The sequence below is a fragment of the Perna viridis genome, chromosome 2 (assembly GCF_037379345.1).
Source record: "Perna viridis isolate PV_CMFRI_1.1 ecotype Kerala chromosome 2, ASM3737934v1, whole genome shotgun sequence".
Taxonomy (NCBI): Eukaryota; Metazoa; Mollusca; class Bivalvia; order Mytilida; family Mytilidae; genus Perna; species Perna viridis.
Window position 1 is genome coordinate 28,259,059 of NC_142446.1, and position 18,353 is coordinate 28,277,411.

The 18,353-nt window shown below is 32.4% G+C and overlaps 1 protein-coding gene across 1 annotated transcript; it reads left to right on the top strand.

Annotated features, from left to right (window-relative positions):
* The first annotated feature begins 1,976 nt into the window (after nucleotides 1–1,976).
* LOC148624342 (DDB1- and CUL4-associated factor 5-like) lies at nucleotides 1,977–13,025 on the top strand. Its single transcript, XM_088567071.1, has 9 exons — nucleotides 1,977–2,317; nucleotides 4,108–4,251; nucleotides 4,718–4,754; nucleotides 5,547–5,686; nucleotides 7,237–7,366; nucleotides 8,556–8,769; nucleotides 9,936–10,002; nucleotides 10,698–10,816; nucleotides 11,747–13,025. Exons 1-9 carry the CDS (start codon nucleotides 2,089–2,091, stop codon nucleotides 12,875–12,877), a joined length of 2,211 nt encoding a protein of 736 aa, XP_088423197.1. The 5' UTR covers nucleotides 1,977–2,088; the 3' UTR covers nucleotides 12,878–13,025.
* Nucleotides 13,026–18,353: the final 5,328 nt, after the last annotated feature.

The window sequence follows — 18,353 nt, forward strand, 5'->3', positions numbered from 1 at the left end:
ATAGTGTCAATTATAAAATCGTAACAGCCGATGTTGTACCAAAGATTAGTGTGTTTTCTCAATCTGCTTTTAACAATAATACTGGATTTACCCTGTTCGTATTCATAAGAGTCATCAGTTAAATGGACCGGGGAATTGTTTATATTATTATCAACATCAATAAATGTACACCCATCTTTGATGAAATCGTTACGCGTTTGTTCTGCTGTCTGCCTTTGGATTAAATGGACACTTGTCTCCCTAATGTTGTATAGACCCACATCCGTAGCATGCTCCTTTCTTGAACATGTAGAAACTTCCGCCGTGTTGGACATGCTGGCAAACAATGGAGGTCCCGTATACCAGGAGGGCTAGGGTTCACGAAAGGGCTGCTGAACATTAGCTGTAAAATTAGACATATTTTGAGCAGTATTTGGAGAATTGCCATTAGATTTACCAGTGATCTTTTTAGAATTCTTAAATTTAAGCTTTTGTTTTCATCATCCGTGTCACTTGCAATAGGGTTGGATTCATATTGCCTTACGGTTTCCCAACCACAATCACTGAAGTCGGCAATTTTGATAGACTTATTGCTCCTTTTAAGTTTGTCAATAACTTCTTCTGAAGTTTCACGGGCGTGGTCTAATTTGGAACGTTGAATAGCCCAAATTATCAGATTGATATCCTCTAAAATTTCAGAATTTAGATTGTACTGAATTTTGTTCCCTTCGGATTTCCACTTGTACTCGGTATCAACTTTTAACTTCTTAACTTGAGAAACAACTGCTAAAGAGGAGCCTTGTACTTCATGCTTCAAGTCTGAAAACTCCTGTTGGAGCAAAGAGTTAATATCACCTTGTCTTTTAGCAGCTTTAAGGATATCTTGTAAAGAAACATCAGATGAAGGTTCAGTGTCAGACAAACTTTGGTTTTCGGGCTCCATGGACAAATGGTGGATAATAAAATTTTAACCTGTTCAGTGTAACGTCGTCATGCTGAATGACAAGACTTGCACAAAACCCGAGAAACTTAATTCAATGAAGCGTGACCAAAAAGCTAAAAGCGCCCTCTAGACTACATATGATGAAACACCCAGGTGAAAATAATTTCATTCTAATGCCCTACCCGTTTAAACGAATGAAATTATATTTATATTTTAAAGTGCTAACTGGCCAAACTTGCACATGCAGAAGACTCCTGTTACACATGCATGTACATGGGTGCCAGTTTTTCATTGTCAAAATACATGAATGGGATGGATAAAAAATTTTGGGGCTATGGCAAGCGTTGTGGAATTTATTACCTGTTTATTAATATCAATAAATCATTTATTAATACAAATAAATAAATCATTGATATCAATAAATATAACATTTATTCGCATGTTTATAAATAAATATTGATATCAATAAATGATTTATCAACACGTTAATAAATATTGATCAACATCTGAATATTAAAGTCAATAAATTGTATGATTTATCAACACGTTAATAAATATTTATTAACATGTTATTAAATCATTTATTGATATCAACAAATAGATGAATTATTAACATGTAAATAAAGAGGGTGCCATTATAGGTGGTTTAATCGAGGTCAGAAAAGTGTTTGTCATTGTATATTTTTTTGGATATTGCCCAGCATCTGGAATAAGATTTAATAACACGATTATTAATATTTATTAACATGTTAATAATTCGTTCAATTTATTGATATCAATAAATGATTTGTGCACATATTGATAAATATTTATTGACATGTTATTAAATATTTATTAACACATTTGCCATTTCCTGACCCATAATTAACTCATTATATAACATTATTCCGTCGACGACTTTTCACTTTTTAGTTTTGTACAAATTCAAAAAATAATATGTACTAAAGATAATGTACAATATCTGTTTATATGGAAAAGTCATGAGGTATTCCAAAAATTTGCGGGAAATTAATGTTATCTCTGGCTTCACCCTACAGATGATGCATTTTTTTCTAAGGGGAGATAACAACTAATTATTTTGGTATATGTCGCCAGAAGACGTGCAAATTAGTAGATAAGTAAATCAATAAGACTTTTATTCTTTCAGTTCAGATGATTGATCAAATATGAAGACAAAAAATATACGAAAGAAACACCAATTTTCGCTTTATGACCCTTTGCGTTTTCCTGTTACTCAAGAAATTGGCAGTGTTTTGCCAAATCATTTGACAGCCAGGATTTTAAGACGCGAGCTGAGCTCGGCCGAGAACTTGTACAGACGGGAATTCAAAGCTCATTATGGCTGTGTAAATGCTATAGAATTTTGTCATCGAGGAGGAGAGTTTATGGCATCAGGTACCCTAGATTTTTCAGTTTTAGACATACAGGTATCCGTTTCAGACGGAGCCTTGCCCCTTTAAGTATTACCACAACTTTGCCCATAAGTACTACCTCAGTGTGGTATTACTTTGGGGGCAAGGCTCTGTTTGATACAGTGCCTATGGTTGAAGACATATATATATATATAGCACTGCTCTTACAAATTACAATGTTTAATGCGTGGAAAACATGTACATGTAGCATAGTGTTTGCACACATTAAATACTTTAATGAGTAAGGTGTTGCTGTACATGATTTGTAATATGACCAACGAAAATGATATTTCATAGTGAATTAAATATGTAAATGAATAAGGTGTGACTAAAGTTACGTAATTATTTCCTTTTTAAATTTTGCATGGGTTGTTGTCTGCCATAAAGTCTAGAAATGTGGAAGGAAAGGCTACCAGATTGTTTGAAAATTGTAGAAAAAAATTGCGATCTCACAGATATAAAAATAACATCGATAACTTACATTGTAACACTTCCCAGTTTTGCAGGAGAAAATTGTACTTCACTTTGGAAGATTTGGATAAAAATAGAGGTTTAAGCTTTGTGCCAATTAAAAAGAAACTGTAACATTGAAAATTTACCCATCCATTTTGGTTCCAGTATAAAGATTTTGTAGAGCTTTTAATCTCTTTCAAACTTCCATTCTCAACCTTGAATTGATTTCCGGGGAGATCACAAGTGCACAGGGTTATGTTATACTTTGTCCCCTTTTTCTGATTTCCCCCCTGAAACAATAAAAAGGGAGCAAGGTATGTCTTGTGAGTTTCACTACGGTTGTGAATGGTTAAAAGAGTTGCAATCTGGTGATTACTTCTCAAATTATCATTTTGATTACTTTATGTGTTATCCAAAATATGTTTGATCAATTTGAATTACTTGGCCCTTAAATAACTTGCTTACAAACCAGGATCTTAGAATGAGGATGTCCATTATTGATTATGCGAGTTAAAATATGTTTTGCACTCTGAATAACAGAAATTAGTTTTTTGGTGGTAATTAGAAGAGGAGTTCTACTGTGTTATAGTTATTGTACTGCTTTTGGCAACTCCCACCAATGGTTTTCTAATTAATGTGAATTGTTGATAAACCCTCATGGAGTGCTGTATCTTCCAAAATCAAGAAATTAATGCACTCTGTTGTAAAATGTCAGCTTTAAATGCACTTGAAAGATCAAAGAATTAAGTAAAAGGCATATTAAAAGGCTGCTTATACTACATATGTATAGGAATCAGAAGTCTGTGTGTGTAATCTGTTTTGGGATGCAGCATTGGAGATATTTTTTGTTTTGACCACCACCAATGATAACTGTTGCCAGTTTCTTAAACAATTTATTCAATTTTTATTTCAAAAGTGCAACTACAGAATGACAAACCAAGACTATTATGTGATTTTTAACTGTTTCTGATTTTGAAATACACATGTAAAAGAAAATTTGGTTGGTTTTGACGTACATAACTCATAAAGACCGCAACTTAAATCGTCTACCACATCTACTACAACACAGGTAGACTGTCCAGCCACACTGGTATATATGGAATGCACTAATTTAAACTAAATTAGGTGATAAAATTGAATGAAATACAAATGTACATGTATAATGTACATTTAGCCTGTGAAGCTGACCCTTACGTTTTGTGCGAATTTTTAGACAATCATGGCATATTACAGGAATTGGTTAAGAGACTTGTTTTGGATTTGTGGTTTTAAGGTTAGAGTGAAGAGCCCAATTATTTGTTTAAATTGTATTTTTTGCAGGTGGGGATGACAGAAGAGTATTACTTTGGAATGTGGAAAAGGCTTTATCAGATATTGGTGCACCTCGCTCTTTGAAAGGGGAACATAACAGCAATGTTTTTTGTCTGGCCTTTGATCATGACAATCAGAAAATATTCTCGGGTGGTATGTTTACTTTAACTGTAATGATAATAAATGGTCAAAATACTGAAATTTGTTGATACATATTTTAGTGTAGGTAGTTGGGAGTGTTTCGTTATATCTAGGCACATTAATAAGTTTAATACAGAATTTGATTATGACAACCAAAATATATTTTAGGGTGGTATGTTTACATTTTTGTACTTTGATGGTAACAACATACTGAAATTTGTTGGTATTAATTTAAGTGTAGGTAGTTGGGAGTGTTTTATTGTTATGTCTACCACCGCAGGCACATTAATGAGTTTAATACAGAATACAATGTCCCATTAAATGATAACAACTTCATAGATGCTGGAAATATATCCCTTGTTACTGAGCTGCAATGCACAAGTCTGCATTTCCAATAAAGACTTAAAGCAGCATTGCTCCTATTAGAAATAATGGTTACAATTACTTTGGAACAATGCAAATTTGTTTTATATTACAGGTAATGATGGTCAAGTTATTGTGCATAATATTGAGAGGTAAGAAAAATGTTGACAGGTCAATTGTGTCCAACAGAACCTATATTTATTCCTCATGCAAAGAAGATATTGGGGTATATGGGAATAACTCTGTTTGTCTGTCCACTTTTCTTATAAATGCACACCCTCCTAAACTGCTCAAATGATGAAATTTTGTAGAAAGGTTGGGCTTCATGTGTAGATGTGTATGAAGGAATATAATTACTGTAAGATGACTCTAATGGGAGATTATCTATTAAGTGTTTCCTTGTTACAACCTCATAAGCACAACTCCTAAACTGCTTAAGGAATTTTGATGACATAGGAAGGTTGGGCATCATATGTAGATGTGCATAGAGAAATAAAGTGATTAGTTAGGACTACAAAGGGAGATAATCCAACTGAGAGATTTTACATTTAATACTTAGTTCAGTTTGAAGCAGGAGAAATTCTCTATGTGAGCTTAAGCATACTCACTGTATTTCTGTTAAAATTTAGACTGAATATTTCTTAAATAGAATGATTGCATTGATGTTATTTATATTAAAGTGTAATATTTTGAGGTTACGAAGAAACACTGATTTAAAAAAAATATTTATACCAGTAACGACAAAAACTGTGAATTCAATACAGCACTTGGTACTTCCTAAACAGAGGGATGAAACTGATGTCTTTTAACCATTAAATGGTTCAAAAAGTACAATTATCAAAGTAGTGTTTTATGATGGCATATTATTGTCAATCTATCATGTTCATGCTTAAATGATACTGGTCATGACTAAATATTAAGTGCTTTTCATAATCTGTTGACAGTGGTGCCACATTGGATGTATTTATGCATGAGGATGCTGTATATGGTTTGACAGCAGACCCTAATAATATTAGTGTCTTTGCTAGTGCTTGTGATGATGGCAGAATATTAGTATTTGATATTAGAGAACCTCCAAGTTCGGGTAGGTTACTGAAAGAGGTTGTTTAATTAGCAAAGAAGTAATTAAACTCAATTAACATTCAATACCCATTCAATATGGAAAAGAAGTAGAGAATAATTCCATTATGAAAGTTTCTCCTCTTAAAAGTTAAATCAAATCTCTTAGTGAATTGCCTTCATTTTCTTATGATGCATTTTTACAAAATGAAGGAGTCTATAATATACTGTAATTTAAAAACATTTGTAGGAGTTTAAGGCCTAACCAGAGTTCTTTCCACTGGTCTTTAGGTTTTCCTCTATGTAAAAAGTTCATTCACATGGTGTTCTAAATTGGTATACTTGTTACAAATGAGAAAAGAGTTTTCTAGAGTGCATCATAACACAACAGCAGCATGTTGAACTCTGTTCACTTGGAACAAGTGTGGACACAGTACTAGTTTTTGACACACACTTTAACATAGGGACTTACGGTTCATTACGGACACAATAACTGGTTTGGATACAATATTGCACAGAATTTGAAATTTAGATTAAGGTGAAAACATTTCAGCTGTAAGATTGCTTATCAAAGACCCTTGCTTGTGAACCCAGTAACTAAAAGAAATGTAAAATGTGTAGACCTGATAGAAAAATGCAGGCAGGGTTTTTTATATGGGAATCCAAGATTTCAAAATCAGAACAAAAATAAAAAAAGTTGAATTTTTTGGGCATTCCCCAATTTTGTATCCCTTTATTTTTAAAACAATGGAAGATACGTCTATTCGGTAAAACTTTAAAGAAATACAATGAATACATCTGAATTATAAAAATACCCCAATTTTGTATCCTTTTTTCTTTGAAACAGTGAAAGATAAGTCTATCCTGTAAAAACTTCAAAAGAAATACATAGGCATCTGAATCATAAAAATCAGATTAACAATAAACTTTATCTTTCAATTCTAATGATAGTACCTATTTTCTCCCTTTTAGACCCTTATTTCTAATGGGGTTGGGCAAATACTTTTGAAAAAGTATAAGAACGTTTTCCATATCTCTAGGAACAATGTTTCTAAACTTCAAAAAGATCAGATTAGTTTCACTCAAATTATCATTATTAAACAAAATTTAACTGACAAGACACATACTGATTACAGTGACTGGGTGATACCATTTTAAGACTAAAAAAAAACTGTTTGGGTCATATAAAAAAATGCAAACACCACAAGAAAATGCAAGACTAGGACACCCTTGGGTAAGATTTCAATGATTTCAACATGGTGGAAATCTTACCCTTTGGTGGTCTGATGTTTTTCTTTCTTGCACTCTGTGCTGTGTTAGATTCTTAATGTCTATGCATCAAAGAACTGAATTGAATACTTAATATAGAAGCATGTGATGGAAATATTGGTCATGTTTCAGTGTTACCAATCTCACAAAACTAGTGACCTATCTAAACTTGACATTTTTCTGAAGTCTCTTCTTATCAATTTTGATATGTTTTGGAACAATGTTAACTGAACCACTGCTTGAACATGATATCTTTTTCAGCGTGAAAAGGGGGTTTCAGTGTATTTGTTTCTCTTTATTTTGTAGATCCCTTCTGTCTTGCAAATTATACTTCGTCAATGCATGCTGTAGCATATAATCCAGTGGATCCTCGTCTCTTAGCAACAGCCAATGCTAGAGAAGGTATTGGATTATGGGATATACGAAAACCAAGAAGGTACATAAAATGAAATTTAATATGCCTGTCTTTTGATAGTCATACTATGGAGTACAACTGTCCTTCTGTCTGTTTGCTCATGACTTGTGGTAATTCATTATTTTCAATTTTTCATTTAATAGTTATTGGACTGATAAAAGGGAGATGGGTGTATCGTGCTTTAGGGCACTCGTTTATTAAGCTTACCTTGGTTTTGCCAATTTTAAGTTAGAATTAGTGATTTTTTTTTTAAGGCAGACATTCAAATTTCACTTGCCAGAAACATTTTAGACAAACACCAGAGCTTCATTTCATAAATAATCTTGAATTAATATGGTTTCCCTGAAATTCTTCCTCGCCTCACTTTATAAGCAATCAAATCCCTTGATATTTATTATTTAAGAAAAACTCAAGGATTTTAGGAATATCTCACTTTTAAGATTTTTATGAAATCCAAGCCTGGTATTCTCTTACAAATCTAAAGTACCAACATTTTCTCTATATAAGTAATTTTATAATCTTTGGATTTCTTTAATAATGATATCTTGAACACTCTAACTACCGGTAGTGGTCCCTTTGGTAATAGATCTTCAACAATAACCTTTGCTAACTTGAATCCCTTAGCCGTTTTATCTGCTTGGGTAATAAACAGTGTGAAAATTAAAGCTGCAGTTGCGGTTAAGGTTAACTACAGATAAAAAATATATATGTCACTACAAATTAGCATGTTTTTACTTACACTGAATTAAGTAAGTGAATGCCAGAAGAATAAAGAAACAAATTAAATATGATATAAACAATAATTGACAACTCAGTCAAACTCTGTAATGGTAATGCTAACAAATCAAAACAATACATGTACATTTTGGAAACTAATGTATCCAGAACTTGAACAAAAAACTTCATAGAAAGTAAGCAATTTATAATTAACAATTTAAAGAGAAATTGAAAAGAAAAATCTACAAACTTCTGTTACTTGAACACATTTGAGTGGTCCCTTGGAGAAGCAGCTTACAAGGAATTATAGTGAGAACTGTGGTTGTCTAAAATATGTGGATGGCGTCATTGTCTTATACACAATTTTGACTGCTCTATATTATAGATACCAGGTATCAGAAAAATAATGCTTGTAATATAGATTATCTTTACTCTGAGAGAATCTAACATATTAAAAAAGTCGAACACATTTTTTTAAATTCTTCATTTATAGCTGTTTACTGAGATATGGTAGCGGATTAGTTCAGCAGAGCTCTATGAGTGTTTGCATAAATAAAATGGGGGACAGACTTCTAGCTTTACGCCGTAGACTACCTCCAGTTCTGTATGACATTAAAAGTGCCCAGCCATTGTGTGAGTTTGACCATGCAGGATACTATAACTCATGTACCATGAAGAGTTGTTCATTTGCAGGAGATAAAGATCAGGTCTGTCAAACATATCAAAGTCTGATCAAACTTTTTTTCTTTTCTGTTTCTTATTTTATGTTGATTTGCATTTCTGATTATTGAAGCTTTGTAATAGGGTAATAATAATGGGGTCTTGTTTTTATTGATAACCTGTAAGTTCCCTTCTTTCACATTATACTTTTTAGTGAAAAAATGAATTTATTTCCGTGTAAGTTGTTGTAACTTTAGCGAAGCTGTTATTAGTTGAAATTTTGCAGTTTTATCAGTTGTACCAGAATTTGGTGATGCACTTAATTCATATTAATTGTTTTATTAATTTCTTAGATTTCTGAAATTTTCAAGTTTTCATTTAGCAGTTAAAGTAATGTTCAGCTTACCAACATCTTACTTATCAGAAAATGGATCACCTATTTGACATCTTAATATCACAATTTCACTTTCAAGGAGAAAGAAAACTGATTTATTCAACGGGTCAAAGTTTTCCTTTCCTCGTTTGTCTACCCCGGACTTGACTTTTCATGAGCAACTCGGCGGGTGTTTCTAGAAAAGCAGAGGACGCTTACCCTATCTGTGCACCTGGTCCATGCTCCCAGTTTTTAGTGGAGTCCGAGTTGCTCATTTACTTTTGTTACTTTGTATGTATTATTTTAGTTTCTTAGATTTCTGAAATTTTCAAGTTTTCATTTAGCAGTTAAAGTAATGTTCAGCTTACCAACATCTTACTTATCAGAAAATGGATCACCTATTAGACATCTTAATATCACAATTTCACTTTCAAGGAGAAAGAAAACTGATTTATTCAACGGGTCAAAGTTTTCCTTTCCTCGTTTGTCTACCCCGGACTTGACTTTTCATGAGCAACTCGGCGGGTGTTTCTAGAAAAGCAGAGGACACTTACCCTACCTGTGCACCTGGTCCATGCTCCCAGTTTTTAGTGGAGTCCGAGTTGCTCATTTACTTTTGTTACTTTGTATGTATTATTTTAGTTACTTTATGTTCTTTGTTGTGTATGTCTGTTTTCCATGTCTGGTCTTTGTCCCTGGATTACATTCTTTTGATTACCGCTATAACCTTGGTTCCCTTGATTACTCTTGTCCTAAGTGACTTAACTTGCCCAGTGTGTCATTGAATAAAAATTGTAAATCTTGAAGGAAGTAATATAGTATTATGTGTTTGTATTACAGTATGTTCTATCAGGATCAGATGACTGTAACCTTTATATGTGGAGAATACCAGACGATCTGTCTCAAAGTAAGTACTTATCTTGCAAATGTGGAGAACACCAGACGATCTATCTCAAAGTAAGTCTTAACTCAACTTGCACATGTGGAAAATACCAGATGTTGATAATATTGGATGATCTGAGAAAGTTGTTAATCTATAGATTAGGAAAATCTCAAAGTAAGTTGTTAACCTGTACATATGTGGAATATTGGATGATCTGTCTTAAAGTAAGCCATAATCTAAATATGTGGAGAACCTCAAAGTAAGTTGTTACCCTGTACATGTGTGGATTGTTTGTTGGATGATCTGTCTTGAAGTAAGCCATAATCTAAATATGTGGAGAACTTCAAAGTAAGTTGTTAACCTGTATATGTGTGGAATATTGGATGATCTGTCTTCAAGTAAGCCATAATCGAAATATGTAGAGAACCTCAAAGTACGTTGTTACCGTGTACATGTGTGGATTGTTTATTGGATGATCTGTCTTAAAGTAAGCCATAATCTAAATATGTGGAGAACCTCAAAGTATGTTGTTAACCTGTACATATGAAGAATACAAGATGATCTCTATAAAATATTGAAAATGTTGCTTATACATGCTTAAATTACTCTGGGGTTATCAGTTTGGTTCCTAATGATTTAAATATGGAATCAAAAAATTAAACACAACCAAATTGATAGATTCATAGTTATTGAAATGTGCTTTTTATTCTTTTTTTTAGGAAAATTTGTTAATGATGCCCACATGGTATTAGCAGGACATAGATCTATAGTGAACCAAGTGAGATTCAATGCTGCTAATCATCTGACAATATCATCTGGTGTTGAGAAATCCATCAAGGTATTTCTGATTATCATCCTAATTACATGTCCCTTGTAAAATCTGGTGTTAAAATGTGCATGACTTAGGCAGGGTGTACTGGTGACAGCAGTTGCCAGGTAATACATGTATCATCCACATTTTTCAACTTATAACTCTGGACAACTGCAATTTTTTATATGGCCATCTGTTTAGACTCTAGACAGGACAAATTATGGTATACCAGTGTCCTTCCATCTATTTGTCATTCACATTTTGCACATTAATGCAAAATTTCTGCCACCAATTGTTGTGAAAATGTGGTATATTGTTTCCCTCTGTTGATGTGAGTGCCCTTTTGATTTTTATAAATTTCACATTTTCATTTTTTGAGATAATATGGGACTTTATTATACCCCCTGCAATCTGTCCACATTTCTTGTATGTGCAACTCCCCTAAACCGCTCTAGGGATTTTGATGAAACTTTATAGGAAAGTTTGGCCTCATATGTAGATGTACGTGAAGGAATATGGTTACTGTCAGGGAACCACTAAGCGAGATAATCCAACTGAAAGGTTTTACATGAAGGAATATAGTTAGTGTAGGAGACTACAAAAGAAAGAAATTGAACTTATTGGTTACATGTTTGATGCAAATGGAGCTGGGATGGGGATAGGAGGTATTCTCTTTGTGAGCTTGCTCACAGTATTCTTGTTCTAACAAAAATGGGATGATTTTCGGTTTATCTTTAAATAATGACATCCACAGCTACCTGTTCATATCAACTGTATATTATATCTGTTATGATTTAAAGTAACTAGCTATGGCAAAGATTATTGAACTATTTTGCATTGTTGTATCAAGCTTGAGTAGTGTGTCCATACTTAGCCCATCTGTTCCGGATTTGACCTCTTTGATTAAATCCAGCCATGTCCTGTGAAGCTTTTTCCAATATTTGCTATGTTTTGTAGGTATGGAGTCCTTTCCCTATTCCAAATTCAGAAGGTGGGGTAGATGCCAATTCTGTAATGAAGAATACCTCCAGACCTGTTTATAGTCATGAAGACTATATCAGTTTAGTTCTTCAATCTGGTACAATGATGACTCATGATTATTCTAATCAGTCCACAGAAGAAGATCCTCGTATGTTGGCTTTCTTTGATTCTCTGGTTCAGAGGGAACTAGCAGGCTTTAGTTCCAGTGATGAGTTTTCTACTAGTGAAGAAGAACTTTTTAATAGAATTCAAAATCTAACTGGGTCAGATTTATCAGATACAGAGAGTAATCACTCACATGCTAACAATCAAGAACCTGATGGTCAAGAAAATCCTTTTACTGTTGCTTTCGCTACTGCAGATACAAGATCTTTGGAGGAGAACCGTGCTGCTGTATCTTCTAATACAAGTGGACATTACAGTGATATTTCTGAGTCATCAGACAGTGATTCAAGTACAGACTCAGAAAATAATACAAATCCTGGATCTAAGACGATAGCACAGTTAATCAGAGAAAAACGGGATCAAATTAAATCTAAAGGAATTAAAAGACAAAAGCGACCTCTAGTAACCTATGGTTCTGATTCAAGTGACAGTGATATTGATGATAAATCTGTGAGTTGCAGTTCTGATGATAACATTGACAAAATCCAGTGGCGTTCCAAAAACATTCAGTCATTTTGTCAACAAAGAAGTAAAAGTAATCAAAAACTAAAGAAATTAAAACTTTTAAAGGATAATTTAAGAAACAGTGATTCTGATATAGATGAGCCAATCTGTCTTGAAGAGAAAAAACTAAATGGAAAATGTGAAAATATTACTGAAAATACCATTCAAGATGGTCAGAATAAATGTAGTAAATTGATTGATGGTGAAATGGGACCATACTTGCATGAGAATGTGGAGAATCAGCCATGTTGTTCCAAATCCTTACCTATTGCTTCTACAAGTAGTGAAGTATTAACACAAGACTTGACAGACAATAAAATTGCTGTTGATGCTGAGACTGGTAATTGTAACGGACAAGCTAGTTTGATGGAGTTTAAAAGATTTAAGAAAAATTCAAAGACCAGAAAATATAGAAGCCATAGTAAAGAAGATGATTGATAAAAATCATTATTTGTCACCATTTGTCTTTCATTTAACTACCAAAAAAAAAATCATATTTCTGTGTTATATTGGTCCTTCATTTCAATTAGGGTAAAATTGTGTCTTTAAGCGAAAATATGCCATTTTGGTGTAATTTAAGGCATGACTGTTAGAACTTGATGTACTTGAAATGACTAAGGGGAAAAACAAATTCATGTGCATTAAGAGACTATCCATGTACAAACCATATGGGTAGCACAGAGTAAATTTTATCCCACCAGTTTTTTTTGTTTTTTTTTGTTTGTTATTTATCAGGTTTTTTTTTATTGCAATGTTAAACTCTTTATTAGGTCAAAGAGAGAACAAAGATTTTTCTATATCAAAAACAGTTGACTCAAAATATTTTTTAAATCAACTGAATTATGAACAGGTCAAAGAGTTATTTTCTTTTTTATTCAATATCAAAAAAAAATTTCGGTCATGTAATGGTATTACCTTCTTTGGCATCTGTTAACTTTAGTTTATTTACGAAAACTTGAGTAAAACTTATCAGATCTTTTTAAAATTTTAACACATTGTTCCTAGAGATATTGCCAAGGGCTCTATAGTTTTTGTAGGTTTTTCTCCACCTCTTTTGGAAATAAGGGGCTAAAACGGGGAAAATATGTGTTATCATTACTGTCATTAGAATGATAGTGAAAGCTTATTGTTAATTCGATTTTTATGATTCAGATGTCAATCTGTTCCTTCCGAAATTCTGTTTTGAATTTTTTTACAGGGCAAGCTTATCTTTAAATGTCTTGGAAATAAAAGGGCACAAAATTGGGCAACACCCAAAAAATCAACTTCTTTATTTTTGGTCAGATATTGAAGATTTGTTTTATTTGGTTTCTTATGAAAATCCCTGCTTGTTTTTTTTTCAAACAGATTTCAGTTATCTGTCAGTTTTTTAGTTAAAGGGGTCAATGGGGCCACACCCCAACAAAATTGACTGTTTTAATTTTTTGCCTGATTTTTAAAAAAAATTTTAATTAAATTTTAAATTTTGTGTTTTATTGTGTCTAAACCATAATAAACTTAAGTCCCTGTGCTTAATTGTGTCAAAAACTAATTTTGTTTCCACACTTGCCCCAACCATTCAGGGTTTGACCACTGCAAGCATATCATGCTGTGCTCCACATAGCTCTTTATTCAAAGTTGCTGGTGCTTTCTATGTAGTTCATTTCATGCTTACCATTTCATTAAATTACAAACCAACAGTTTTAGAAAACATGACTTAATAGTGTCTTCTAATTGATTAAAAGTTAGAAAAAAATATTGACATGCACCATTTATTCCCTGGGTCTTCAGTAGACATCCTCTTATAATGTTACACTAACAAAGTTACTCGTAGAAGGCAAATGTTAAGTTTTAGTCAGTGCAACAATATGCCTGCTTGCTTCACTTCATGTTTTCATATATATACATGAATTTTCTTTTAACATACATCAGGCAAAGTGTGCTTTTCTTGTTCTTAGAAAACAATCTTTCCTGATTTGTTTCAATAGTTTTTACATTACTGCAAAAAAAATTGAGTTCATTTATTAGTATGGCCCTGTCATTGTTGGTGTCCTCGTTCGAAGACACTTGTTTTTCATGTGATAATTTGAGTATTAGTCGGTTGGTCTTTATAAAAGTTGATAACAAGGTTCCAAACCACAAAAGAAAAGTTGATATTGATTTTGAGGATTATGGCTCCAACAGTATTAGAATTAGGGGCCAAAAAGGAGCCTAGAATAAGCATTTCATGGAAGTTAACTATATTACTCCAGTAAAAACATACGAATGTCTGTGACATTATTCCACAATATTCTATACAGCAATGGTCAGACTTAGATTGATTTCGGGGATAAAGACTTAAACTATTCAGAAATTAAGTGTCAAAGAGGGGGGGGGGGGGGGCAGAAACTTGTATTTTCCTGTTGTCCAGACAAATACTTTACTATTAGTGAATTAATCTCTTTGAAATTGTATTACAAGGTGTCATACCATCAAAGGAAGGCTTGGATTGATTTTTGGAGTAAAAACTTTTCAGAAATTAGGGACCAAAAAGGGGGGCAGAATCATGCATTTTCCGTATGTCTGTATAATAACGAGTGAAAGTTAAAGGATCTCATATAAATTTTACTACAATGTGCCATACCACAAAAAAAAAAAAAAAAAAAAGACTGGGATGGATTTTTGGGGTTGTGACTTGATCCATGTAAGAATAATGGGCCAAAAAGCAGTCAGAAAAAAGTTTTTTTTCTGATTTCTGGTTGATAACTTGAGTGAGAGGGAATGAATCGTTTTGACATTGCACCTGAAGGGGCCATATCCCCACAGGAAGTTTGGGATTGAATTATAGGTTTTGACTGGTACCATTTACATTGTAGGTATAAGAGCCAAACAGTGACTACTTCTCAGTTCTGGTCAAATGTTTATAATTCAAAGCTATGTCAAGTTTGAATGGTGTGTCCATACTTGCCCCAACTTTTCAGGGTTCGACCTCTACGGTGGTATTAAGCTGTGCCCTCTAAATCATTCCATTATTTCTCAAATAAGTAGTATGTTATTACTCACAGTTGGACAAATATTTATTGTCACAATTTTTTTAAACAAAATTTGAGACTGCCAGTACATATTTAATACTGATGGTTTTTAGATCACACTGTTTGTTAATATTCAAGTTTTTTTTTTTTGCTTATTAAAATATGTCTTGTTACTAAATAGCAGTCCTCACAATATTAAAACATAATTCAGTTTACACTGGTTCATATTTCAATAAAAATTTCTTTAATATCAACATTATAAAAAAATAAATTCGATAATAAATAGAATAACAGGTGCTGGAGATTTTGATACTTGAATATGATGTTGAATATCAATATTATTGTTCATATAATTATTCACATACTGTAAACCAGAAAAGTTTCACAAAAATGCAAAAAATAAAATTGGCAAATAATTTTGTCAAATAGAACTTTATACCATTTGATATATAATATTAAATTAAAGACTCTGTTACTGTAAGTATATTGATTTTGAAAAACAGATAAAAATTCATGGTTTCTTGAAAAATTTTAGTGTTTAATTTGTTCTGTATAAACACAGAAAGGTTTATAATTCTACAAATTATTTTGTTTTTGAATTTGTAGTCTTTTTATTATTGTTGTTGCATTGTTAATGCTGCTTAATTATTCTAATACAAATACATGTTTTTATAAAACTTCCATTTTTTTCAATTTTCTGCTGTTTTTTTTCCTCATTTCATTTAAGATCAAACATTTTATTATAACTATAACATGTATTAAAGTAACCTATTATCACGGGTAGATTCATGGTTTAAATTATTGCAATTTTTTTTTAATGTCACTGACATCCATTTGGGTCTTGCATGCACAGATCAACTAAATGTTTCAGGTTGTTAGTGAGTAAATATAACTCATTTCTGATTGGAGTGAGGTATGAAATTTTATGGGGTAAAGTTTCATCTCAAAATCCATTCATCCTCTGCAACAGATATCAATGTCTCTAAAAATTAAAAATGATGAAATAAAAATGTTTTAACATGTATATTTTGTATCAGATTTGAATTGCTTTACATTCATTTACAGGGATATTACTACATGTACCATTCTTTTTCGTTGTCACCTTCTGTTGATACCTGGAGGAAATTTTGGCATTTGGAACTTTAGAATCAGGAAGGCACTAAAATATACAAAAACTCTAATGTTTTTGAATTTTTTATTGTTAGGATAAATAGCTTGTTTTCATGAAAAAAAAATCCAGGCTATAAAAACATGGATTACATTTTGAATACAACAGTCATGCCAATGTTGTTACGTCTATCAATGATTTGTATATATAAATTTAAGGAATCATTTTTTTATATGTTAGCTCTGTGCTTGTAATTTGTTGCAATGAATTAAAAAGAAAAGTAGACTTGATTTCATTCCATACAAGAACTATCCTATGTGTACTTTTCAGTCTTCTGGTATTGTCTTGTTGTCATTTGTGTTTTTTTGCACCACTATCATTAAAATATGAAAAAAAATATTTTTGATAGATTGAAATCTTGATTTTGGGAAAAAATTTCAATTACATTATTCCTTGCCCCATATCACTCAGCCCTTCCTACCCTGAAATCCAGAATTTTCCTCTGCAGATGTGCATACACAATTTGATAAGTGATATAAGCACTTATTATATGTCAAAATTTTCTTTAAAATTCTTAAAAAGTACCCCTTTCTTAAGAATTTTGCTGTAAAATCTGCTCTTTTTTTTTTATAAATGTTGCTTGAAATCTTATGTAGAGTTGATAATAAGGTATAAAGTTTTTATGATCAATGATTTTTGAGAGAGAAACCAAAAAGTTCAGAATTTGGCCTTTCAATGACAATAATTAACTCCTGTGAGGAGTTGTTGTACTACCTCAATTCAGTTGAATCTTTAGTAGCACTGATCATGTGGTTGATGGGGATCATGTCATATACTGAAGGTTTCTTACAAAAAAACACGTTCAGAGGACAATAAACTCTAATAAGGAGTCACTTGGACCTACTGGAGACTTTTGTAGGCAATCACATGATAGAAGAAGCAAAAGGTTACTCACCATGAAAGGTGGATTGTGATTGATTTTGAGGTTTGTGGCTCCAGTAGCTTAGGAGTTATGGGCAAAAAAGCAACATCTTGTGAATAAGGCAGCAACCTTTTTGTTTTCCAGGGGAGGGGTGTTGGCTATGAATTTTTTTTTAAAGTTTATTTCCAAATGTTTTCATAAAAAAATATTTGTCGCCAGCAATGTGAAAAAAAAAGTGTTCTACTTTCAGCTTTTATGTAGTAGTCCTAAGAATCATGCAAATTCTGTAATATGTGATACATCCCCAAAAAAGGCTACACATTTTAATTTTTGTTATTTAGTTGCTTTATAGGTCTATATGGTGAAATGTGTAATTATTCATTCCAATTTTTCTGCTCTTAGGAGATAATCCACACTGAAAATCCAATAGTTTCTTTTGTATTTTAGTGTAAATTACAGTTATTTCCCTTAATTTTGAATTCTACAGTACATTATTTTTATACTAAGAACTGTGGTTATTCGAAAAGCCACATGTTAATTCTGCTTACTATAATGTTTTAAACAAAATATCAAAAGTAACAAGATGCTCCCAGGAGCCTGAATCGCTCACCTTCTTGAATTTTGCCTTTCAAAGGCAATAAATTAAACAAAAAGTTCCCAACAATTTTGACTAAAGAAGTCTTTGGTAGGACTTTCAACAATTGAAAGTTTCTTTGAATCTATCATAGTTTTCAAGATATTGACTGAAAACTATTAAAAAAAAGTCATTTTTCCCCTTTCAAAGGCAATAACTCTTACAAGGAGTCTTGACTTTTGTAGTCCTAATAATATGGATTATTTCAGCTATTGAAAGAATTTGGATAAACATAACGGTTTAGGAGATGTATGTGAAAA